Consider the following 26,957-nt stretch of genomic DNA (forward strand, 5'->3'; position numbering starts at 1 on the left):
GCTCTTCATTTGGAATGCTGTACACACTGTGTAAAACATGAAGTTATTAGTGCGAAACAATAAAAGAGATATTACATTGTAAAATGCTTACTCATCTCAGCACTAAGTGTGGCACTGCACTACCACATATTCGAACATGGCTAGTTATGTTCTTGTTTGTACATTTTATGCTATTTAGTTAAATGCACTCTGTACGAGCACTCTTGAAGTCGGTGTGGAAAAGACCCCCTGTTGGATAAAATGTAAAGGTAAATGAACAGCGAATCCGTGGCGTTATTGTGTACAGCTGTCGTAGGTGCTCTGAGTACGCGCGGTGCATTCTGGGACCGTACGTGACGTCCTCTGAAGTAGCAACATTTGGAGCGGAGGCGACCGGCGGTGTCACAGTCACTGTGCCCTGTTACGCTTCGCTTGTACGCTGCTGAACCTGGCACGATGTCACCGAAGAACCGAGTGTTCGTGGTCGGTGTGGGAATGACAAAGGTAGATTTCTGTAATGTTGACTGTGAATGGTTGCGATTATATATAGTTTGCCAGGTGACAAGCCACAAAACTCGTGATGGCTAACTGCACTGTTCGTACCATTATTACATTTGCTAACAATGCAGTTATTCTAGCCAAATACAACTAGCAAGCCATCGATCTAGCAAGTTTGGAGACCTTTATTGTACACAGCTAAGTGGAATTAGGAAGCTTGTCGACTGCCTTGCTCAAACTTGCAAACAGCTTTTGTTGGTCTTTTAAATGAGACTTTATGAACAATTCTGTATTTTCATTTTGCGAGATAGTTTTAGTGAGCTAGCGATACTAGTTAGGTAACGTTATCTAGTCTTTAAACAGCATCATTGCGTAGCTAATACTGAGCAAGAGAGTGTGACTGTCTAGGTAACTAGGTAGCTATAAAGCGTGAAATCTGCTGCCTACTTAACGTGCATAAGTTACTGTATTTAGGTAATTAGACTGATCTCTTATTAGAACATGTGGAACTCAAATGCTCATTGCCTGTTAAATGTACTGAAGATTTTAATTTTCAAACACTGGGTCGAGGTTACTTTTGAAAGCATGACCTCGAATTACTCAAACGAAGACTTTGACCACTGACTCTGATAGTGTTTTTTTTTCATAGATGATGCGATTATCTGTAAGACAAAGTTCAAGATCGGCTTTTCAGTATCATAGTGTGGGACAATGATTTTGTCAGCTAGCTGCAGTGCGTTCATGAACATACTGTAACACAATACTGCTTGTCTTCAGTGTTTTTCTTAACTGTTGACTTCAGGTCATGCATCTGTACTACAGATGTTGTGCAGTCAAAATTAGGTATCAGCGAATACGCAATTCATCATGGATCTTTCTGACCAGGGAAAGTCTGTACTGTATGTCTTTCACAGTTTGAGAAGCCAGGAGCCAGAGATGAGTTTGATTATCCTGATATGGCCAAGGAAGCAGGTAAACATCAGTAATGTTTGTTTAATAGAAAAGCATTATCAGCATTTAATTTAATTCCATTATGATGACTTTTATCTGGTACATTGATAAAATAAAATCCACTGACAATTAATCTGGAACATGTCTGTGAATGTTTGCACGTCTGTGGATGAAAAGAGGAATGTTAGCACTGTAAAGAAGATTGGAAAAGGTTAAAAACTATTTGAGATGCTTTCTTTGATAACATTTTATCAGTTTTACCAGCTTGTTAGGAATGTGTTAAGCAGACAGTGTCCGCTGTCACTCTGCATTTCAGGGCAGAAGGCCTTGGCAGACGCAGGAATCCCGTACTCTGCTGTAGAGCAAGCCTGTGTGGGCTATGTGTATGGTGAGTGAAGGCCGTGCATTCAGACAGATGCCAGTATTCTTCTTTTACTCATTGTTGAAGCCTATGAATGTTAATTGGATGTGATTCAGTCAGGGGAGGCTAACCCAGATAAGTGTTTGTGATGCTCCACCTTCTCAGTATTGAGATAAAATAACAATAGTCTCTAAGCGGATTGAAAATAATTCTAACTGAATTTCATGGTTGCACATATCAAAAAAGGAATTCAGTGCTTCATTTATTGAAAGGCCTACATAGGGCCTTCTGCAGATAGAGGGCCAAACAGTACCTGTTGCCGCTTTTAGAGGCTGAGGGCAGGAATTTTGATGAAAATGACCTGATAGACAAACCATCTCATTGGATGAAGATAGACATACTAATGAACTCCTAGTAAATGCACAATATTTTTATCTTACTGTGGTCTGAGCAATCACGCTGTTAATCATTACCAGCTACATACTGGATTTTTAAGTTGGGCAACATTGCCAGTTGCACTAATATAATAGATATCAAATCATAGCAACAGACAAATTGAATGGTGATAATTGTAATTTTTAATTGGGTGCAATTCCAATTTTTCTGAATTTGGGATTTCTTAAATTAGCCTCAGAATTAACCATGATTTTCATATTCCTTTTTAATGAATTATATTTTATAAGTGGCTGGCCCTTAGTTTAGTGCCCTTAGCTAAAAGGCTACCAGTTCAATCCCCAAGGTAGCCAATGCTATTGTACCCTTGAACAAGGTACTTAACTCGAATTGCCTTGGTTTAAAAAAAAAAACAAAAAAAACAGCTGCTTAAATGGATATCATACTCAGTAAATAAATAGGTGGCAGGTAAATAACATGAAACAATAGTGTACGCTATGTTATTTGTTCTGGCCTTCACTGTATGTAACTGTAGCAACTGTAAGCAGCATCTGTATGCAAATAATATGTAAAAATTGTGCTCATTTACATAGACAGTGTAAGTTGCTCTGGAGAAGGGTGTCTGCTCAGTAGATGTAATAATAAGTACCTGCCTTCTGAGTCTGTGGAAGTCCCAAATCTCCCCCGGTTTGAGTGCAGCACACCTGTGCTTGAAGCAGTCTGTCCCAGGGTCATCTCATGTCATGTGCATGTCGTAGCCATCATGTATGGGCAAGCCTCCCGACTCCCTGACTTTTTTCCACCTCTTCATGAGCACAGAGGCTCCACTCTGACTGCACGGGGTGGTAGCATTCCCCCTAGGTGTGTCAGAAAGGTGGGGGGGCAGCTCCTGGTTTTGGAGACGAAAGGCCTGATCTCAGCATGCGTTTCCCAGGCGATTCCACCTGCGGGCAGAGGGCCATCTACCACAGCCTGGGCCTGTCGGGCATCCCCATCATCAACGTCAACAACAACTGCTCCACCGGCTCCACCGCCCTGTTCATGGCCCGGCAGCTGGTGCAGGGAGGTGAGTGGCAGGGACCCTACACGGACGCCCGGGCGTCTGCACCTGTCAAATCCCAGGGCGTGTTCAGGGTAGCTCTGGATGTTAAGCAGAGTGAATTTTCCATTGAAATTTCACAGATCTGACAGCCCTTTCCCAGGAAATGAGATGCAAAGCAAGGCTGTCTTGTGTTGCTTTTGTTGCTTATTGTTGATTTCAATCATAAATCAAAGCTAACTACTTTTACTCTTATCACTCTTTAAAAATTCTTAATGAGTTTGTTGAAGATTGAGAGAACTGTAATTTTTTATGTTGCTTATCTGTTGACACCCCCAGGTCTGGCCAACTGTGTTCTTGCCCTGGGTTTTGAGAAGATGGAGAGGGGCTCACTGTCCTCAAAGGTATGGGACAGAACACTCTCACACATCTGCAGCTGAAAGCCAGGAGCCAGTTGCGCTAGCTATGTGTATATTCATCTGTAGCCTAGTTAATGCATATTTTCAAAATCCAAATATACATGTCATTAAATTCAGTTGGGTTGCATTATTGTCGCTATTTAGCTGACATCTTGCTACGCCCCTGTGTGTACTTGCACCTTTTACACATGAAGATTTCAATCAGAAACCTGACGGCCAATTCAGTGATGAGGTACAGAAGTCTCATCCCCTGCCACATTTTTCTCTTAATTGTCAACGTGATTTACTTTAGCATGCACTTGTTATATTATATGGAAATCATTTGAGGTACAGCCTGATTTGAAGCAGCCTTGGTAATCATCTGGGTTGTTTCTAGTCATTTCTACAGGTTTAGTTGTGATTTAACCCAAGACCATAGGAAAGAACACACACACAGTTGGTAGAGTTGACCCCATGGCTGTATGGGATGGTGAATAACATTGTAAGGGCTTCCCTTTGCAGTATATGGACAGGACGAACCCTATGGACAAGCACATGGAGGTCATGATCAACCGCTACGGCATGGTTGCAGCCCCAGCCGCACCACAGATGTTTGGCAATGCCGGCCGAGAGCACATGGAGAAATACGGTAATGTTAATACGCCGCTCATCGCTGCAGCTGGAACTGAGTTCCTGTTTTCTTTTTTCCCCAGTTTGATTTTGTTTTATCAGTGGGGTTGTAGGAAGCATGTTGGAGGGCCTAACATTTAAATGAAGAAAGTTTTGGGACATGTATTTTAATACATCAGCTAAACATTTAAAGATTCATAGGTAAATGATTCACTCGGATCACCCGCTTTAACAGGTCAATAGAGCTGAGTGTCATTGGCATAGTTTGTTTGGGGGCAGCCTATAAACAGCGAATAGGATTGGTCTCAGAATGGTTTATGTAATTGTACCAGACGAAGACACATTTCCCAGCGTAAAATATAGGTAAAAAAAGAGGCAAAATACATTAGAAAGACCCAATCAGCTCCTTACATGTCTGATTAAAATGATCATTATCAGAACCTACACTCTAATCAAGAGCGATATCTTGGGTTTCAGGAGCTAGCATTCATTAATGGGGTGTATGCTGCTCTAAACAGTGCAGTCTCCACTGTATGCAGGTCTTTGACCAGAATGAGTCACTGTGTGATAATCGGGCAAAGTCATACCCATTAATTATAAATGCCAACATATGATACAAACAGTTCTTGCTCGCTTTGTTTCTGTTTGGTTCTAGTCAGAGCTATAGCCTTTTAGGTGTGCTGGTTTTGTAATCAGTGCTCTTGCAGCTAGGTGAAAGCTTGCTTCTGGCTTCAGTGCTAAAGTGTGTTCTCCTTTTAGGAACTAAACCGGAGCATTTTGCCAAAATCGCCTGGAAGAACCACAAGCATTCCACGAACAACCCGTAAGGCCCAAGGCACATCGGCAGTGCTTGAATTTTGGCTTTTTCTGTTGTGTGCTGTCTGCATAAAAATGAACGTAATTAGAAATCACTCTTGCGGGCGGCAGTGTAGCATAGTGGTTAAGGAGCAGGACTCGTAACCGAAAGGTTGCCGGTTCGATCCCCGCTGGGACACTGCTGCTGTACCCTTGGGCAAGGTACTTAACCCACAGTTGCTTCAGTAAATATCCAGCTGTATAAATGGATGACATTGTAAAGAACTGTAACCTATGTAAGTCGCTTTGGATAAAAGCGTCTGCTAAATGAATAAATGTAAATGTAAATGTTGCAACAGCATCTCTGTATGTCACAGGGGAACAATAGGTTGTTTATTGTGTTAACTCCATGCAAAGCAGGTACACAAATTGCACCTGCGTCTTGCCTGGGTTGTTACCGTGACATGGTGACACATTCATGTGAATACAGATGCTTCGTTAGGAAAGTGCATCACCCTCTCTGTGTCTGTGTGCTGATCAGGTACTCCCAGTTCCAGGACGAATACAGTCTGGATCAGGTCCTCAAGTCAAGAAAGGTCTTTGAGTTCCTGACTCTGCTACAGTGCTGGTAAGGTTGATACAAGGCAATGGTACTTAATTGCTACACTCTAGATTTCCTCGGAACCTTTTTACTGGGAAAGCAAATGTGACCTTCATATTCTTTTTTTTATTTGAATAAGTACAGATAATTTTTTCTCTTTTCTCAACCTAGATAACCCTACTTTTCCTGGATCTGTTCTTGTTATGTTCTTAACTGCATAGATTGCTGAGTTTCTTTATCAAAACTGAGAGATATATGTATATGTGCATGATCGTTTAATTAGGCATTAGTTCATAATACTTATACACTGACAAAATTGTAAACATATAGAAATAGTGCATTTTACATATATTAAACTTAGTTGTCATATTAATTCTACATTTTTTTTCTTTATAAATTAAAGATAAAAAAGGTAAAATATGCTTAACACATACTTTGATGGCGCATGTGTTAATTTCAGGTAACCAGAGCAAAAGTTAATTGAAGTAACAATTTTAAATTGGGCCTGAGTACTGCCAATATAAAGTTGGTGTCAGAAAATTTAATATAAATGTTCAGAAGTAAATATGCAAAGGTTGCGTCAGAAAGTGTGTTTATTTCACACAGAAAAACTTTATATGTAGACTTGGATCAGTGGAGCATACAGTCCACTGTACTAAAGGGGCTGCTTACTTTGCAAAGATGTAGTTCATAGTTTTATAGAAAAAGCCTGCTCTGTTGAGACCCTGCAGTTGGTGAGTAGAAGTCTTTGTCGTGCGTTGTTTGCAGGTACACAAATGTGTTCAGTCTTTTAATTTAGTTCCAGTGTTTGCGTCATTTCCCATCAGTGCCGTTTCGCTGAATGTAGCTGAGTGCGGACACGCTAACACGTCCGTCTGTCTGGACCTCGCGTCTGCGTTTGCCGTTCCAGTCCCACCTCGGACGGCGCAGGGGCCGCGGTCCTGGCCAGCGAGGAATTCGTAAGGGCGCACGGGTTGGAGGGGAAGGCGGTGGAAATCCTGGCCCAGGAGATGGTGACCGACCTCGCCACCACTTTCCAGGACAACAGCTGCATGAAGATGGTGAGGGGAAGGGGGACGGACACGGACCGGATGTCTGGTTAAGGGGAACCTGACCTTAGGAGTCTCCAGATAAGCATGTCGCTTATTTGAGCTTATGTCTTACCAGGCAGATAAGATGATCCTATGAGGAAAGAAAACCCAAATATTCGGTTGAGTGTGTGAGTCCATGCTGTTAGGGATGTTTACTGAAGAAGAGTGAAAGCACAGGAGTAAATTGCAATGTGAAATCAGTTTGTGGGAAAAAAAGCAAATGAGCTAAAAAAGAAGTACAAGTCTGTTGCTGCTAAGAAAACAGAGGATTGTCACCGTTACCTAATGTCATCACATTGTGGGGAAAAACTGGAAACTCTCTTCAAACTCACAAGGTGGTGCTTAAATTCCATTGTTGGATTCCTGGGCTGAAGTTCTAGGGCAAGTTTCCCAGTGGACAAAAGGCTGTCATAGATAGAAACGCGTTAGAGTATCCTATGTGAGTATCTGTTACCCTAAAACTAACTGTCAGCCATGCCAAGTGATAATTATAAGGTACATTTCTCACAAGCATTTTCCCAGAGAAAAGCCCTAGGCATTCTTTGGAATATGTAAATGGTTGAATTTGAGGGTGAGTTTAAAAGGTGTTCGTACTCTCCAGGTTGGCTATGACATGACTCGGCTTGCAGCCAGGAAGTGCTTTGAAACGGCTGGGTTGAAACCGGAGGATGTGAACGTCATCGAGCTGCACGACTGCTTCTCGGCCAACGAGCTCATCACGTACGAGGCCCTGGGGCTCTGCGGAGAGGGTGAGTCTGGGGCACTGGCTGCCTTCTCATTTGATCTGATGCAAGATGACCAGGATGAGCCTGCTAGCCAGCATGCTAGCCAAGACTTCAGGCCTCTCCATTTCGTTCAGCATTGGTACCACCCTGCACCTCTCTCCTGCATAGCAGCTAATGCTAAGCCGGGCAGGGCTTGGTTAGTGCTTGCATGGGATAGCTCCTGAGGAAACCAGGTTGCGCTGGTGTTTGTGAGCCAGCAGGGGGCATTCTCCTCTCACTGCAGCAAAACCAACGCTTCAGTGCAGTGACGTGGAAGCTGTGTTGTAGGAGATGCTGACTGAAGTGCGGAGACTCTATGTTAAAGTTCCGTGGCAATAGAGTTTGGGGTTGTCTGGTGGAAGTCAAAATCAGACTCTTTCAGTCTGACCGTCTGATAATCCACCAGGTGAACTGATTAAATGATTTCCTCTCCTAAAGTCATCTTTATTAAAAAAAAAAAAAAAAAAACTGCTCAGTTGCTCTCAGGTGATCCTACCTGGTAAAATAAAAATGACATAAATGAATAAAACGAGACAAAGTGGCTCTCTTGTCGCTCTTGGGGGTAATGTGGTAAAGTGATGGCACGCACTGTATTGATCGTCTGCGCACCCCTCCCTGCGGTGAAGCTGCTCCTGTCTCCCCAGGCGGGGCCGGACAGCTGATCGACAGGGGAGACAACACATACGGCGGGAAGTGGGTGGTCAACCCGAGCGGGGGCCTCATCTCCAAGGGACATCCACTGGGTGCCACAGGTAAGCAGCACCCCCGCGACCGCGCTCACCTGTGCGCGTGACGCATCGAAAACACCTGCCCTCCCACTTCACCTGGAGACCATTTACCTTCAATTTTAGTTTAGCATTCAGAGCAGGAAAACAGAAAACACAGATAACTATCTTCTATGTCATGGACCCTGGTCTGAAAAGTAAAAATAAAACATTGTCTTGAATACACTAAATTGTTCATTCTAGTTTGTAGTGGGAGAGCATGTCCTCATGTCTGGACTTGTTAATAGATCTGTTTTAGACATATGTACCTTAATAAGCATTAAATAATCCATTTAAGATTGAGCACTTTCCGTGGGCTATTGGAGGAAGGATTCCAAGTTGCCTGACATGTCGACTGATAAATGATATAGTCAAGATCGTTCACCAAATATGATGAATTAATGATAAATACACAATACTAACAGAACATACCTAACTAATAATAACAAATACCTAGTAAATAATTTACTGGCTAACAGAACTAAGAGAACTACTTCAAATTTCAGGTTAGCCTAAACAGTGATTGAGCAGCATTTTCGAGCCTCTTCAATTGAGAGAGCAAGTGGTGTCCATACATGCATTCGTACTTATGGCCAGCAGAGGGCAGCAGCACCCAGGAAAAGAGTTACAGCAGGCAGGGCTGTGAGTACATCTTTGCAGTGCTAGCAGGGTGGCACCGGAAGCCTTCTCTTGGCTATAGCCTCGGGGCTGTTAATTGTGCCAGAGCGAGAGAGTAATCTAGCCAGCCTGGGTGTGACACTTGCACCTAAAGCGCGCTGCCACCCTGCACCCCCCCCCCTTCCCCCTCCCCTGCTGCCAGCCCAGCAGCTGCTGTGCCCTGGAAACGGAGCCCGTGCAGGAGGATAAGAGGGTGAAAGTGCACTCCCTCCATTAAACTGATGAGATTCTCTGAGGCGAGCTCCCAGTCCAGCGCCTCACATCAGTTAGGCCTCATTTGGAAATGCCTCTCTGTCTCCACCCCTCCCTCTCCCTCTTTCTCACTCTCTCTTTCTGGCATACAGTCCCAGCATGCTGTGTTCCCTCTTGCTTTTTGACCACCCCCAGTCTCTTTTGGGGTTATGTGGACCCCAACCACTCTGTGAGTGAGCACAGATGTACTGGCATATCAAAGGAAGGAAATATTTTGCCAGATAAGGTCTTTACTGATGACTCCACCCAGACGTCTTCTGATTTACTATAATTAGTTGCTTAGCAGAAGCTGTCATCCGCTAGGACCTACATAGTTTACAATTTCTTAATGTCACTCGTTTATACAGCTAGATATTCCCTGAGGGAGCTCAACGGCAGTGTTCTGCTGCATAATCAGTAAACCAGAAGCCTTTGGGTCACAAACCCTGTTTGCCCCACTGTACCACTCTGCCGCTATCCCACTGAGGTGTTTGAAAAACCTTCAATGAACCATGAAGCCATAAACAACAGGAATCGCACTGAAGAGATCTTTGCATTCAAGCCCTCTTCTCTGCCTTTCCCGTTAAAGATTCAGATTAGCTTCAAGAGCAATCGCAGTGTGTACAGTATTTAGTGTGCGGTGTTACACGGGTTACCTCAACATTTTCACTGCGAGGTATGCTATACATTTCAGCATTTTTAGCAGTGATAAATATCCCTAAGTATTGCTTACCCCACCTATATACTTACGATTTTTGGAGCTTATTGGTTAGCTGATCGTCCTGCTCTGGGTGTCTTGCTTTGAAGATACAAAAGCCAGGGGCTAAAAAAAAAAAAACAGTATGAACATTCGTCTTGGTGCAAAGGCAATTAATAACACACATTCAGACATGGTGAAAATGACACCTGTAATGTAGAACATTTTTCTCGCCGTCTCGTTTCGTTCCAGATCCCCTGTAGGGACCCCCTGTTGGGCAGCTTGCTGTACGCCCGCGGAGAATGTCCAACCAGTCGGTTTACCGCTCATCAGATCTAATGGCAGAAAGCAAACGAGCTGTGTGTCAGCTTTGACTGATGGGGATTTTTCTTTTCTGCTTGCTTTGTTTTCCATCAGTCTGTAGGAGTTTAGTGTGTTATGGATGTTGGTATAGTAATAATCAAAGTCAAGACAGGCATATTTATCATAGATTAGATGGTGTGGAAAAAGTACTTTTGTCACCGTGTACCATTTTAAACTGCCTTTTGTGTTAATGAGCACCACACTGCGTTTGGTCAGCTTGCGGGTCTTCTCCGGTGTACTTTTGAATGCCAGCTTCATCACATTGCGGTCGCTTAGAAGACACTTATATCCAGAGTGACTTTCACAGCTTACAGTTTTTACATATTACCCATTTACGCTCGATATTTAGGCATTTTGGTTCAAGTCTGCTGCCTGTTACCTCCCACCGTACCACCCTGCTACCTTTAAACTGAGTCGTCAAATTTTTTTAAGCTGAGGAGCTGTCAGAACCACTTGCAGTGTATGTAGATGTGTTCGCGCCAAACTTTGTGTGGTCCGGGGATTGTTGTTAAGAAGTTTGCAGCCCAGTTCAGAAAGGCCAGCATGGGGGGCTTTAGCTTAAGTCCTTTATCTTATTGTGGTAATTGGGGGGGAGCAGCACAAGCCCTTTACCCAAATGGGATAAAACCTTAGCTTTAACGCTAACAGAGAAGCTGGGGCCACGGAGATTAGTCACCAGCCTATCACCTTTATAATGCTGCAAGGCTGGCAAAAACCACCGGAGCTGGATAAGCATGGCAGCAGAGCTGGGTGGAAAAACAGAAAAACTGACATTAGAGTAACTGATAATAACCAGCCAGCCATGTGCATTGGATAGTTAATGAAAGCTAATGCAAGTATTGGATGCTTAATGAAGTCTGCTGCAAGTATTGGAGACTTAATGAAAGCTGATTCAAGTATCGGGTATTTAATGAATGGTTATGCAAGTATTGAATGGTTAATGAAAGCTGATGCAAGTCCTTCAGCATTGCTAAATACAGCTGTATGTGACTATACATTGTCAGTATTAACTTAGTTTTAAGTCATTTCAGTTATGTTATTCATAGGGAGTTTCATATTATAGCTAGCTTGTGTGTATACCATAGCCTCAAGTCTGTCATCGTTAGAGGGAGAGGTTATTGTAAAGTGTGTTAAGGTGGTAACACAGATGCAAGCTGTCGTAGTACTGCTGCTATGTTTCAGTTGATGGTGTAGAACTGGGTGCAGAATGCAGGCATCAGTTCTTTGAGTCCATGCATGTGTGTGTTTTACATGTTCCGTGAGTTCCTAGTGAGGAAGCAAGCCACGGCTCACACGCTGGCTCTCTCTGGGAGCCGCCTGCGTGCTTCTGCAAGCTGTTGAATTGTCACGCCTCAGTAATACAAATTGGACTTGCTGCGACTGCCACAGGTGTCACGGGGTGGGATTGCACGGGAAGCCACCTGTCAGAGGCAAAGGCCCGCAACCACTGCGTTTGCCTGAGAGTCCGCAGACGTGCGCTCACATTCTCCTTGAGATTTCTGGGGAGAGTCTTCAGAGGCTTTCTGTGCTGTGTACATTTGTTGGGAGAGATTTAGAACCTTGGGGACGAAAGTTTCTGTGTTTCTGCAAAGGCGTCACAGTTGCTTGATGGTGCGAGATGGCCCCCTTACATGTACCAAGTGCCAGGTATGCCAGGCAGATAATGGACAAGGATTTATGAACCTGGAAAGCAGGCATGTCTGGTATTCAGTCTCTCTGTTGGCCATACATGCAGTTAAATCTGGATGATTGAATGTGCTTCATATTTATACGCTGTGTGTGTGTTCCTGTTAGTGTGTGTTTTAATCTAGATGAAGTGCTTTTGGCGCAGTCAGGTTGCAGCTGCCCTTTGCCATGCCCGTCTGGCCTGCATTATAGCACAGTGTGGTCTGGTGCCCAGGACGGGACAGGAGCCAGCGACTGGCAGGGGCGGGACTGCGTGACTCGGGCAGGGCGGAGTGGGGCGGAGTGGGGCAGGGGTGGGGCAGGGGTGGTCTGGCACCGCTAAGAATTACGCAGTGGGGGTGGCCAGGCATCTGAGATTAGCAGTTTCGATCCAACCCTTTACTTGTGCATTCATAGGGATTTCATCATTATCATTTCAGGGTTCAGCAGCATTTTAATGATGGAGTGTGCTCTGGGTCAGAACCTTTCTCAAAGGTGCATTTACACATGCTGGGAGCCAGATTTATGAATCAGGGTTCATACCAGGGTGGTAAAGAAGATACACATCTAATCCAGCATAAGTAAATGCAAAACTGTGAAGGATCTGAAAGTAATGGTTATGTCCAATACATATATTAATATATTTTATGTAATGTGTACATATGAATGTAAGAATTTCCACTCAATACTCAATCTGTTTTTCGAGAAGAAACTGTTTGGACATGGAGCCAGCAGGCCCTAGTACCCTGTACAGCATCTTTTGTCATATTAGACCAGTATGTTGTGCTTACATCTGGTAGGACATTACTGTGTAAAAAGTATGATCTGTAAGAGTTTTGCTATAAGAGTTTTTGCTGTTCAGGAGTAATTATCATTAGTTCTGTCTTGGCTCTCTCCCTATTTACCAAGGGGAGACGTTCTTCCTGAACAAGTACAACAACTCTTCCACCCACATAAAAGGACATTGCTTAATCAATACTTAGCTATACATCTTCCTGTGAATTCAGATCAGAGTAGGCAGCTGATCTGATGCAGGTGAACTACTTGTCTGTCATGACAGGGGGATGCTCATAATTGTACCAGCAAGACAAGTGAGCAGAAACCAATACCTAAAAGGCTCTTAAGAGCCTTTTATGGCTTAGCAGGTATGTGGTCCTCGAGTTGAGGTCAAGGAGTGATTGAATCCATTTGAGTGTTCTGCCTGTGATAGTGCTATTGCCTCAGAGCTAAGGGCAGGTGTCACCTAAGTTAAAGTCAGGAGTAGCCAGATGATGCAAGGGAACAGACTGCTATTTAAAACTAAACTTTTAGGTTCACCAGCTGCTGCTGCTGTCAGAAGTCTTAAAATCTATGCTTCATGCATCCACCAAGATGTATATGACAATAACACATACTAACATAAATAATACTATCGATACTATCACCAGTGTCACTATTTATGATTACTGTTTTCTGTCATTTGATGACAAAAAACAAACAAAAAAAACAGTATATCTCAGTGCTAGGAACCGCATTCACTTCACTTTGTGCTGCAATGTCCTTTTTTGGTTCAACTCATGTATTAAGTAGATGTTCTTTGCATTGAGAAAAACAACACTTCTACAAAGCTAGATAAAAATAACATTAAGTGATACTTCCTCCACTGCCGGTTACCCTCTGTGCTTTGAAATGTCACTGCTGTGGGACCAATTCATTGTACATCCAGCCTCAGTGGAGCAGCCCTGTTGAATCGCTGTGCTCCATCACTCACTGTCAGCTAACCATAAATTGGCAGATGCTGCCTCTGAAGGCGGTCTGATCAGAGTGTACTGACAGCCTCGTCAGGTAATTTAACCTGCCTGGAACACAAGTGTCATGACCATGGCTGGGTTGTTGGGCCATTTTTTTTTTTTTTTGGCTTCTGGAACCAGGAGTGCTGAGACCAGGGTGCATCATGGGACAAAAAAGACACAGAAATGACTGAATCTCATTTTATTTGCTGTCTATATGTAGTAAGCAGACACCGAGAGCTGTGAAACTGGGGAAGTGAAATTGTGATTGCCTAAGCTGTTCAGTGATTACTCATTGTGCTAAGTAGTTAGTTCACATGACTGCTGCCTCTTCTTTTTTTAAAAAGAAACTTGGGATCCAGGTACATTATTGTGAATTCACCAGCACAGCATAGATACAGGTGGCTGTAAAGACCAAAGACAGTGGATCTGATCCACAAAAGGGCCTGTAAATAGATTTCTCTCTTCGACAGCCTGTTTCAGGACTCCTGGAGCATTTCACTCAGGTTTTCAAGAGTTATTCTGTGTTTCAGATCAGATGAAAAATAGAGAGACAGTAAAAAAATAACCACTGAACTACTCCCCCGGTCATATGGTGACATGCACAAAGGGGTGGACTCTGGGTGGCAACTATGTGCAGAAAAGAAGAGAAGTTAGCTTGTGTGACCATAAAGGGAGAGCCAGGAGGGTGCATACAGGCAAGCCTTAATGGTGCAGTTGGTAATCACTAGGCAAGATGTCTATTCTAACCTTGTATGGGGGGGTGGTGAAAAAACCTGTTGGACTGTGGATGGATGTGAGAGGAATTGTATTGCTCTGCAGTTAGCGATATAACAGCCTTGGGGAAAATGGTTATATGTGTAGTGGGCAGTACTGTAAGCACAGTGTAAAAAAAAAAAAAAAAAAAAAAACTTTGAAATGAAGTACTGTATAACCACAAGTATATACTTATTACAGTAAATACATACTTGTGTTTGGCTAGGTTAAGGGTTAGGACTGGGGTTAGGATTAGAATTAGAGTTGGGATTAGGGGAAAGGCTACAGTTAATGAGATAACGGGTGTAATTGCATAAACCTCAACCTCATGTTGAAGCAAAAAAGTGGAAGGGCACTACGTATCACGTTCCTTGGTTAAACTAATATCTTTTGTCTAGAGCTGCCACAGATTTCACTACACCAGAAAGGGGAAGCGACTGCCAATGAAAATAGGCCTATGGCTCACTTGGGTACCATGCATTGCCTGATGTGTCTTGGATGTTTCAAATTGTACATAGTCCCTGAAGTTAAAATAAACTAACTTAATTAACTTAACAAAAAACTCTCACTGCACCACTGAGGCAAGTGGTCTGGAGTACTGGGAAACTGTGTTGGAGACCAGTAGGTTGCAGGTTTGATGCCCTACTGTATCCAAATAGCAACAGGAAATGTGAAACTGTTCAAATGGATACTGTGTGAAAATGTCAATATGCATGTCAACTTGGACAAGTGTGTCAAGAAAATGATTAAATATCACCATTCACCATTCACCACTTGCTTAAGTCATGGCCATGGGAGTATATTTATGATTGATATGCCGTCCTTCCTTACAGCTCTTGCTTGCACCCAGCTTCTGCCAAGCTACTTCGGAGCTGTTAAAGGCATCCAGCTGGCAAACCATGTAATTGCTACCGACAGGCTATGGAAGCAGAGCAATTATATATCCAAGTTTGGCTGGACCGTGAACCTCTCGGTTGTCCACATTATAGGCTGACTATTACAGTACGCTGCAGTGCTCCGTGGTTTACACGATCTCTCGCATGTTAATACTGCGGCTTTCTATCTTGTGGCAGACGCCGCAGACCCATAGGATGAGTTCACCTTTTAACATATCCGTTAACAAATATCGTGACAGTTTTATACTAAGTAGTCTTAAGCTCCTCATATTTAATTTTCCTTGTATTAGTCTTGAATTGATAAAGTAAGCGGTTGCAAGATAGCAATACACCTAGTCTGAAACCGATAAAGTCTGAAAGTAATTTCAGAGGTGGTCCTGAAACAGTTTTTAATTTGTATTAATTTAGTGATCTTTCCACTTTGTCATTTCACCACGTCAGTCGTCTATACTGTCAATGACTCGATATCCGTCCATGCTTTTTTGCAAAATGTAACTTGTCAAGCTATCATGTCATTTCATATTGGTCAAGGCAAGAGTAGTGGCACGGCTAACAATTGTTTGTCGTCACTTGGGTCTCTGTGCTCGGCTTTTTAGGTCTGGCGCAGTGCGCGGAGCTCTGCTGGCAGCTCCGAGGGGAAGCGGGGAAGAGACAGGTTCCGGGTGCAAAGGTTGCCCTGCAGCACAACATCGGCCTCGGCGGAGCGGTGGTTGTAACGCTGTACAGGATGGGATTTCCACAGGTAGAAAGGTGAGGAGGCTTTCGTTTCACCGGAGACATCCAGTGCGATGTAGCCTTTCTGAGCGCCTGCCGCACGGCTTTGTCGTTCGAACTTCTTTCAGGGAAGCTTTCACTAAGGTGGATACATAGCTGGCCGGTTACGCAAAAAAGTCAGCTAATTACAGCTCTCCTGCAGCACTGTCTTTAGCTCCTTGTCTTTGTCTCTTTGTAAACGTAGCGAGATGAAATAACAGCTTGCCAGCCAGGTAGCAGCTTAAATATTTGCAAGAATATCTGTGAATATATTTGCTGCTTAACCGTGTAGTATATTCACTCAAGACGTACTAGTTAGCTAGCAAAGGAATGACACTGAATTGCTAATTAGCTGTCTATCTGATGGAGAATCACTCAGTACAAAAAACGTCTAATATAACATTTAATAATAAACCACCCAGCTGTGTATGTAGCTAAAATGCATTTTGCTAGTTCGTCTGGTTTGGTTGTTTTTCATGTTTTCAAAAGGGTTCTTTCTGACTGTTAAATGTAGCGTTTTTATTTTTGCTGATATGGTCTACAAAGTTACTGGACGTACTAGGACAACGCGTAAAGATAAAGAGGTTCATGGCTGTCATTTAAAAGACCCTCAAAACCCTGAACTTTGAGTTACACAGTAACTGCTGTGTTTGAGTGTTACGTCATATTTTGCCCCCTGTCCCTTTCCCCATTTTAAGTGTTATAGGCGACCTAATGTCGTACATTTAACTGCGCTTTTAGTACCTTACGACTCCACGTGGTCCACAACCTTCTTCAGCGCCATACAAACGAACAACTGCAGTGTTTTTGCTGTGACAGAAAAAACAATTGAACTCTGCTCTGCCCTGCACATCCTTCACGCAGGGCGCCTGTGGACGTGTTTGTGTGAGAGATTGCACTAGGACAAAAGCCAGGGCGGTCCTGTATGCACAGTATGTGTGGCTAAGGTCATCCACAGTCCTCCTGTGCTTTCTAGCATATCAGCTTTCCCACATCAAGTAAAGATTTTCCCTTTTATCATCTGCAACCCTTGCAGTCCCGAGTGGCATTCTGACATTTTCCCTGTCAGTGTTGGTACACTGAATAAATACCTTTAATCATATTATTATTATTATTATTCATTATAAAGGCCAAATGCATGTGCCTGTTACAGTTGCTGGTGGTTAGGAAGTTCACTTTTTCCTTTCCTTTCCTTTTCCTGTAGTCCTTAATTTCACGCCCTCTGTGTCTGGTGCGTGCAGTGAAACACGCCTCTAGGCCAGACAAACTTGAGTGTGGTTAACAAACCTGCTCTGCAGGTGAACAGCTGCCTGCAGTTCCAGCCACTGTTACTACTAGAGACCTTCAGAAGTGTAGGCTAGTGCAGCTCTTCTGAAAGGCAATCATTACACCTCATTATACTGCATGCATACAGAGCAGTCATGCGGATCCAGAGGTGTGCAGATGGTTTAAGCTCGTTCACACAAAAGCTGATACTTTCAGATGTCTGTTTGTAAGCAATTCAGGTTAAGTGGTTTTCCAGGGGGAAAGACTGCAGTGCCCCAGCTGGAGCTGGAACCACTACACTCCGTAGTAACATGCCGCACTTTGATTAAGTTGTTCCACTTGTTTAAACAGTACATCAGCTGCACGCATCGCGCTGCAATTGAACGTGGAGAAAAAGGGGAAACAAAGTCTGAAAGCATCTGCTTGCTAGCTTGCCACAATGAAGTTAGCATCTGTAAAATGAGGGTGAGGGTGAAGGGTGAGTCGTCATACATATTTAAACAATCCTTTCACGTGGAATCTGGATGTTTAGTAGCACAGTTCGGGGAAGAACATATGTAAATCACTTCTGTGAATACATCTCATCAAATTAAACCAGATAATTACTGTGGAGAGTCTCATTACGCGCCATTGTGAGCATATTGAGAAGTCTGGAAATCAGAATGCTATGTGCTGTGAAGAGTGTCAGAAACATGAAGAAACAGTTCAAAGGTGTAATAGGGTGGAATTGCCATTATTCAAGCCTGTGGGAGACGGGAAGATGCAGGATTTTTTAACAATTGGATTTCATGTACAGATATGTTGAACGTAAGCCATAGTTTAATAACGTCAGTGCCAAAATATTGACTTCATAAACTCTGCCCCCAAGATCTGAGGTTCTTTCTCCACCACGTGGCCCGCAGGGCTTTCAGCTGTATTTCAGTCATTATCCTCCAGGCGTCCCTGCGGACACTCCAGCCTCAGAAATCACAGAGCAGGTAGCTCAGGCATGTGAGTAATTATACAGTCATCAATAATACCATTTAACTATTATTCAGCTATATCCTAATTATTTAACAGTTAGGAGTTCATTAGTGCAAAAAAAAACTGACACAGTTACAGGTAGGAGAGGAAGACGGCAAGAAGCGTCTCTGAGTGAGTGGGTGCAACAGTGTCTGGCCAGAGCTCTGCATACTGAAGGGAGAGTCCTCTGCGGAAAAACAGTCATGTTTGTGCAAGTACTCTCCTTGAAAAGGTGGATCAGACAGAATTACATGTAGTATATTCCAGGAAAAGTACATGTGATTTATGGCAAGCAATTCCACCAGTCAGTCAGCTTTTCAAGTGCGTGCGTCATGAGCTGATTAAAACATCTCAGTGTATCAGTAGTCACCGAAGGATGAACAGATATGAAAGTTTTTCTTTTGCTTTTGTTGTTGTAAGGACAAAATTACAGCTGATTATAGCTAATTTGAGAGGCACACAGCAGGCACTAATGTTGGTGTAAAGCGCAGGCACTGCGAAGTTTATGCTGTGGAAAAACTGCCAGGTGCCTCGCATTGACATTGTCAAAATGTCTCGTAAGAACCTTTCATTTCCTTTTTGTATGCATTTTGTGTGTTTTACTCTTTGTTTGATCTGACATCATTCTACAAGGATCAGGGCAGACCAGTCGTCCGTTACCATTGTACTTCTTCAATTGCTCTCCACTTGCTCTCCTTGAACCTATTGATACAACAATGTGTTCCTGTCCTTGTTTCTCATATAAATGTCTTTCCTGGCGATGCTGCTCCTCTGCAAAACGTGTGGTTGTGGCTGCGGTTACTGAATCGATTCTCAGAGAACATGTCGTTTTGGGCGATGGTGTTTCTCCGAATCCTCCCGTGGCGAACGTTTCCGGCTCGACCCTGTTTGTGCCATGTCCTGCACAGCGGTGGGCTCACAGCAGTTACAGCAGCTTTCCGGTGACTGCTGTCGAAAATCACACAGGCACATCGTGTCTCGGCCAGGCATACGCTTAACTTTGTTTCTCCCCTCCCACCTGCTGACAGCTACAAGCCTTTTCTGATGTGGTTAACTTGCGGTCTCTCTGGTTTCAACTACGGTCAGGACACGTTCTTGACTGTCGACCGTGACTAATCCCAAGACAACTGACCAGTAACATACACGGTTGAAAAGCACTGTTACTGCTTTGGAATCAGGGCATCGAGCAAACACTCTGCAGATCCACTTAGCCGCCAATTTTGAGTTGAATGACATGATGAACACGGAGTGATTGCAACAGGACAGTTTCAAAACACTGCCTCTATGGTGCAGCAGACGTACCTGAAGTAATTTCTTTTACATTTGCTGCCCTGTTGAAGTTAAATTAAATGAACTTTTTGTGCCTCACGCCTTTTAGGTGATCTTGTGACACTGTTGTTAATCCTGGTGTCACACAGCAAAAGAAATTAATCTTATAAAACATGCAGTTTATAGAGCAGGTTGTTACAGACTCATACTTGGGGATTGTGTAGCCACACTGCAACTGTACAGACCCCTGATTCCTGCATATAAAGACATTTGTGACACAATGGTGGTACTGTATAAACGACACAGATGGATTATCCATTGAATTGAGAGATTTCCTATTCTCTGGATTTCAGATTAGGTCAAACTAATATTATATAGTTTTGTGGTGCATTATATTTTTGCAAATACACAATATTGGGTCACAACCACAGCTGTCTTTTTGCCTCTTTTACGCAAAGCAGCCAAGAAATAATCAGTAGATATGAGCATTTAGATCCGATTCGACCCTTTATTTGATTGAAGCTTCCTCTTATCACAAGGTCACATGACCAAACGTGGGCCCCTCCTGTTGCACAGAGCAATCCTCACTGACCAACAGGAGCAGATCAGGTTTTTTTTTTCCCCCGTCCAACACAGCATGATCTGCTCCAGGCCTTCCATCACACAGTAATGAAGAATGTCCAGTTAAATATGAGGAGCTGGTGTGATGCTTTTAACTGCACATCGAAGACTAGGGGTCAAGTACAGGATGCTGGTCAAAAACAGTGGAGTCTTGTGAAATCTTTGCAAGCAATTCATTTGCCAGTTCTAGTGCGGGAAGTAATACATTGGGGGACCGGTATAACTGCCATGGTGTGTTTTCCCTACCTTTTATTCTAGCTTTCAGGCCTCCCGTTAGTCATGTAATACCACCAAGACCTAGTACTTCAGATTATCAGGATGTCCATTAAACCAAGAATTCAAAATGGGTCATCCTTTCGGAGGTGTCGCTGGTAACGTCAGAGGCGTACGATTGACGGTTTTTTTTTTAATGGGCGTTTGCAGGTGGTGGTTATGAAGAATCCTTGCGCACTTCGTGCTCTGTCTGTATTTTCAGGGCTCAGCGTATCCAGGCGGCGCCCACCAGCGCGAGCAGCGGCCTGGAGGGGTTCAAGGCGCACGCAGTCTTCCAGGAAATCGAGAAGAAGCTGGAGGAGGTAAGAGAGGTGAAACGGGACACTCCGTCTCCAGGGAAAACGAGACCCCCGTCCTGCCGCAAACTCGTAGAGCGTTTCACAGTGGGGAAGGGTTAAGAGGTCTTCTGCTGGAGAATGCACATGAAAGCGTTCGCCCCTCATTTTAATTCCGTGGTTGGCTCCACTTGGTGAGAGTTTGAACCTCCTCTGCGCAGGCTTTAGAACGGTGAAGGCTGTTTCTGAGTGCATTTAACCTGCGACTAAAAGAAAAGATGCTTGACCATTCATTGCAAACTTTCCACTCCCAACTCCCAGAAATCCAAAAATAATGAGCAAAGTGACCTTCTTAAAAAGAAGATAAAAGCTATTTGTTTGATGAAATTTCATCAGACTTGTCTGAATTCGTCCTTTTCTTCTTTCACTAGTAAGTCCAAAACCCTCCCTTTTTGGGTCTGTTTTTTTCATAATTTACATTCCACTGTCCGCATACACACACCAATTAATTTACCCCTCATCACCCTAACTACAAATGCCATACAGCCGTGATCTCTTCCACCAGGAGGGCAAGTCACTCCGGCTGAGGTTCACGTGTCAAGTTTCTGCACACACGTGATGGGCTGGCTTTGACAGCCCGATGCCTTGTGCATCATTGTTAACGAGCCCATTTAGCTGAAGCATTTAAAATGTCAGCCCACGCGGGTTGCTCCGCAAAGCTGACCCCTTTGAGCCCGCCCCCGCGCTCCTCTTTCTGCAGGACGGGGAGCAGTTTGTGAAGAAGATCGGCGGCGTGTTTGCGTTCAAGGTGAAGGACGGCCCGGATGGGAAGGAGGCCACGTGGATCGTGGACGTGAAGAACGGCAAGGGCTCCGTCAGCAATGACGCAGGTCAGTGCTGCGCGCAGGGGGTGACCGGAGGGGGGTGACATTCGCTTTCAGTTACCGAGCATTCGGTGAATGCGGCTTTGACCCTCTCAACTGCTGGGACTCGGGGTCATTTGAAGCCCGGAAGGACAGATTGTGCTTTAGTGTCCCACTGTGTCTAAGACAGAGGCCTTGCTGTTCTGGGAACAGCAAGCGGCAAGGTAACATAGGTTATAACAATGAATTTTTCCAATGGAGTTCCATTCAGCAATAGAGCAGTATATGCTTAACATTTCCTTTATGTAATCGCTGTAGGGTTTCCCGTTCAAGTGATAAAATGATTTTAAGCACTGAGGATCTTAAGGACTGGTCTTATTAGCAAGAGACTCTCTGCATGATTCCTAATTATACTGGCTATTGCATGCACCTGAACCTGCTGGTTCTGGTGAGTTATCTGAGGTAGTTGTTTTTTTTTTTAATTTTAAAAATTGTAAAAATTTTTTTTTACAATTTTACCCTTATGAAAGGTCCCCTCCATTTCATGGCTTTCCGTCTTCTGTTCCAGAGAAGAAAGCGGACTGCACCATTGCCATGTCTGACGCGGACCTGCTTGCCCTGATGACAGGGAAAATGAATCCTCAGACGGTGAGTTGCTAATGAAACGGCCGTCTTTCAAGTCATATCGGGTTGTGTGGTCTTGCATGAGACGTATATGGTTCCCAGCTAAGCCTACAGAACGCACGCTAATTCTGGCAAGACCGCAGTCACTCATTTCATTACCTACAGTAGTACATTTTTTCATAACACTGTAAGTCACTTCAGCTCTGAAGTGGACAGTAAAAGGATTTTTTCTTTTTCATTTATGATTTTTAAAAATTTTGTTCTGTCTCAATTTATACAACTTGGACCAAATTAAATTTATTATTCGTCATCATTACGGAATCTTCACCATATCAAGCCACCAACCAGTCCACCATGTTTATTGTCAGTATTGTTAATATTACTATTATTGTTTTATTAGAGAAATTTAAACAATGTAGTCACTATTTCAATTAATTTATAATGAAATCTTTGACCTATATGTAATACTGCAACAGCTGTTCTACTGACATCATGTTGTCAGAAATGTTGTCTTTCCCATGGTCCACTGCAATTCTGTAGACGATTCTGAAGAAGATTCTGTAGACTCTCTTCCTTGTTTTCATTTGTAAAACAGTGTAAAGATCATTGCTGTCTGTACAATGTTCCAGACACGGGCGGGATCTATTCCTGATTAAAAACACATACGTTTACCTCTGTTTCAGAGGATACCAGCTCTCCCCCAGATAAAACGATGCATTTGAAGGTTTTGGAAAATGACGTCTGCTCCGTTAATCTCGTTTCACCTTTCCGGCGCTTTTGTGCCTGTAACCTCCAAAGGCTGTGCTGCTGTGTAGGGCCCGCTGCTCTAACGCAAGCTGTTGTGGCTGGTGTCGGTGTCCCAGTTTCCCCGTCCCTTTTAATCCGGAAGTGGGGTAACCTGAACCCTTTAAACTGGGCGTGTGCCATGGAAGCTGCACTGGAAATGTTACCATTCATATATTTATTGCTATTTTTTTTTCCCCACAAAGCTTATCTGGTTTATGGTGTAGTTTGATAGCGAAGAGATTTTCCTCCAGGGTACTGGGAATGAAAACATTTGACAATCACTGACCACTGATTGTCACAGAAATCACTGACCTAAAGTGTTGTTTGTTTTTTTTTTTTTTTTTTTTTTAAAAAAAACATTAGGTTGTGGAGTCGATTTAATTTTTGTTACAGGATATACAAGTCTGTTATACCGTGTTCCCTTCTGCTGTGCTTTAAAAGGCCGGATGGAAGAATTTTGACTTCATTAGCCTTTTTCTAACATTGTCTTATTGAACCACTGATCAGAGTACAGATGGATAGGAGATTCATCGTTTTAGTGCATTTTCATAGCAGTAAACACAGGCTTTACTCTGTTTTAGATTAAATTACTATTTTAATTAAAACAAGGAAAATCACTGTGATGGGACGGCGAGCGGCAAACAGGTGACGACAACAGAGATTCGGGTGAACGAAGACAAGACGCTTAATTGTGCTACACAACAAACAAAAGATATAACTATTTACAATAATAAACAAATAACACCGGGCAATTATTCCCAGGTGCCTCCTTCCTTCATAGGCTCACAGAGTTTATACTCTCCTACAGCCTTCTCCCCCAAATGACAGAACTTGGGTGTTTAAATAGCCTGAGCCCTGCCCTGGACTAACCCATTACCTGGGTCAAAATATTAAAATCAATCTACAGGAATAAATGACAAAGTTATAACAGCAATTCATCCCACAATGAAATTCACATGTTCCGTTGACAAACCCACAGTTTTGTTCCAAATAAACAGATTGCGGCGTAAAATTTACATTGGCAGCACAATCTCCCCCTTCCATGTTTCAACACATGGAAACTACGCTACCCATAATGCTATATAATTCCCATGATCCGTGTGCGCACTCCTTTTTCCTGTTCCCGGTAGCAGCTCTAACCCACAGGTGAGTCATTTCAAACGTAATTGTAATGATCACATTTGTTTTAAAGTAACAATCATAATTGCCGTCTGTTAAATTAGCAAACCCGATCGCTTGTTTTTTGTGTGCACCCGAAACAAACGCTTGCATTCCCTACCTTAAAGTTTTAGCAAATCCAAACAACAAACAATCCAAAAATATGGCTGTAGCAATCCTATATGTAGTTGTAACAGTCTTCTTTCCTCTTGCAGGACTGAACACATCTCGCTAGCTGAAGAAATAAACTGATGCTATTTAAAGCAAGTCTGTGTATTATTTAAACATTGCGCAAAACACATAGCGAGGCGGTTGCGCCCGTTTGTGCAGAGAATTCTTTCTCCGTCACACTCGATAAAAGAAGTCTGAGAAAGGTGTCCTCTGTCTGTGTAGAACTCATATACTTAAAGCAATTTAGTGATGAGGGATTTCTATCCATTTCAGTCTGTTATGAAGCAGTACAAAGCATAGCAGCAAATGGACAAATGACCTAGTAATCCAGGGCTCACTTTATCAGATTACTAAAGAGCAGGGTGTATTGATCACTCAGGTCTGAAGAAGACCTCAGTGGGAGAAAGTGATTGACTTCCTTTCTCGGATTGGGACATTAGTTAACGTCTGATTAAAGCCAACCCCTCAGTACGTGAATGCCACAAATCTATGCCTCTGGAAAGTCGCCAAACGTAAAGGGGTTTATAGCCACCTGCTGTGTTCATCACATCATTCACATCTGGTGGAATTACCTTAACCTGTCCATAGTAAGGCCAGAAGTGTCACAGCAGCAATTGATTTTGGTTTACATAATTCTTATTGTTCACCATTCCAAGGCTAATAGGCCTTTTCTTCCCCTTTCAAAGTAGAAGTGTTTCTTTCAAGGTCTCCAAGGTTTTCATTCAGTTATTTGAAGGTCTTTTTGAAGCGTGTGTGTATGCGTGTCCTCCATAGGGTTAAGTGCCTCTTTCTTTTTGTGCCTCTCTCCCGAAGGCCTTCTTCCAGGGAAAGCTGAAGATCACAGGGAACATGGGCATGGCCATGAAGCTCCAGAACCTTCAGCTGCAGCCCGGCAAAGCCAAACTGTGATGTCCAGTCCCACGGCACTGACACACTAGGGGGGCGCTCTAGGGGGAGGAGAGCAGCCCAGCAGGAGCGTCTCATTTCCCTCCTCCTGTCACTGTTCTTCGAAAACCTCACCACTGCCCCCCTCCCCACCCCCAAAATCTTGTTCTAACTCGATGAGTAATTAGAGCAATGTAGGTTTGCACACAGACGTTGGAATATTAATCCATTTTGATTAAAGTATCCCTGTAAATTATGGATAATCATGTACGGTTTCGACGTCTGACCTGGCGGTTATGTCTAACCCTGTTAAATTCCACCTGTTTTGTTTAGTAAAAAATAGTTTGCATTTGGGGATTGAGTGAATCTTTCAAAGTAGGTTTTTGTTCTATGCCTGTGGTGAGTTACTCTCCCTGCCCCCACACTAGCTTGTTCTGGAGGACCATCAGTCATGTCTTTGCAGTAGGAGGTACAACAGGTGCATGCTGGGAGGGTGAATTTATGAATGTTGTCATCCCTACAGTTATTGGTTACCCTCAGCAGTAGTGTAACTTAATAAGGCCTTTATAAAGCATATGTAGGGCCCTCATGAGCATGGAATTATCACATTATGAAGCACTCATAAATGGGGGCAGGGCTTATAGAGCATTATGTAAAAAAAATAAAAACATGTTACACCAGGTGAGCACAGCAGTTAAGACACAACTCACAGTAAATGCAAGTCACCATTTATGTGAAAATGTTATGTATTACTGTGTCAGGCATCATTAACTACAATGTTTAAAAATGTTTACAATGGGTTTATAAAGTGTAATCCCATGCTTATAAAGGAGGTCCTATGCTTTATGAAGCTCTTATAAAGTTTCACTTTAAATATCGTGTCCCCATTAATTCATGTTTAAAATGTGTCTTTATTTGGACCATTCAATGTGCCTCTGATGTCTGTCTTGGAGAATAGCCACTATCCCTCGACTGGCAACACCACCTGAAGCTTGACCCAAAATAGGATCTATTGAGGAAAAACACAAGTTAACGGAGTTAAGTTCAGATTTTTGATTACAAGTGCTAAGACTTCTGATTTTACTAAATAAACCTTACAATAATGAAATTCTCCCTGGCTGAAAGAGTTATTTGCCCTACCCTAGCTGTTGAAGGCAGGTAGAGACTGGAACTTCTTTTTCACAAGTAGAACATCAGGTAGAGCTGTCTGGACCAAGCTGGACTGGATGACAGGACTGATTTTTTTCGATCATAGTGCCTGGACTGCAGTACATCATGCCAATCTGAAAATGTGCAAGGGATATATGCTGTTGTGAGATTGTGGTTTGCAGAAGCTTAGGCTTTGCTAACAAAAATCATACACAATATTAAGCAGCTGTATACACTTGTGTTGCGATAATGATGAAGAATGAACATTTGACAGGAACACATTACAGGAGGGTTTGTTAAGATCTGCTATCTATTGACTTAATTGGTAATGGCACCTCACATAATATCAAAAACCTCCCTTATTGCTACCAGCTTAACTACCACTATGGACTTGACTGGTGCATTGTCACCACAGGGTTTATTGACCCTGACCTGGTTCTAACTGGCTCATTACCTGCATTGTGAAGCGGAGTGAACAGATTGTTGTTCTAAAGTTGGTGAAGATGACCTGGTTTCAGTTCTATGTTGGGTAAGGAGTAAACG

At 43.2% G+C, this 26,957-nt stretch overlaps 1 protein-coding gene across 1 annotated transcript; it reads left to right on the forward strand.

Moving 5' to 3' along the window:
- The first annotated feature begins 348 nt into the window (after positions 1 to 348).
- scp2a (sterol carrier protein 2a) lies at positions 349 to 26,398 on the forward strand. The gene is made up of 16 exons (XM_036554104.1): positions 349 to 483; positions 1,392 to 1,449; positions 1,745 to 1,816; positions 3,117 to 3,248; positions 3,561 to 3,625; positions 4,142 to 4,268; positions 5,009 to 5,072; positions 5,586 to 5,672; positions 6,556 to 6,706; positions 7,338 to 7,485; positions 8,145 to 8,252; positions 15,916 to 16,069; positions 20,706 to 20,805; positions 21,539 to 21,668; positions 22,210 to 22,289; positions 25,194 to 26,398. The coding sequence occupies exons 1-16, from the start codon at positions 436 to 438 to the stop codon at positions 25,287 to 25,289; spliced, it is 1,620 nt and encodes a 539-aa protein (XP_036409997.1). The 5' UTR covers positions 349 to 435; the 3' UTR covers positions 25,290 to 26,398.
- Positions 26,399 to 26,957: the final 559 nt, after the last annotated feature.

The sequence above is a fragment of the Megalops cyprinoides genome, chromosome 20 (genome assembly GCF_013368585.1).
Source record: "Megalops cyprinoides isolate fMegCyp1 chromosome 20, fMegCyp1.pri, whole genome shotgun sequence".
Classification (NCBI taxonomy): Eukaryota; Metazoa; Chordata; class Actinopteri; order Elopiformes; family Megalopidae; genus Megalops; species Megalops cyprinoides.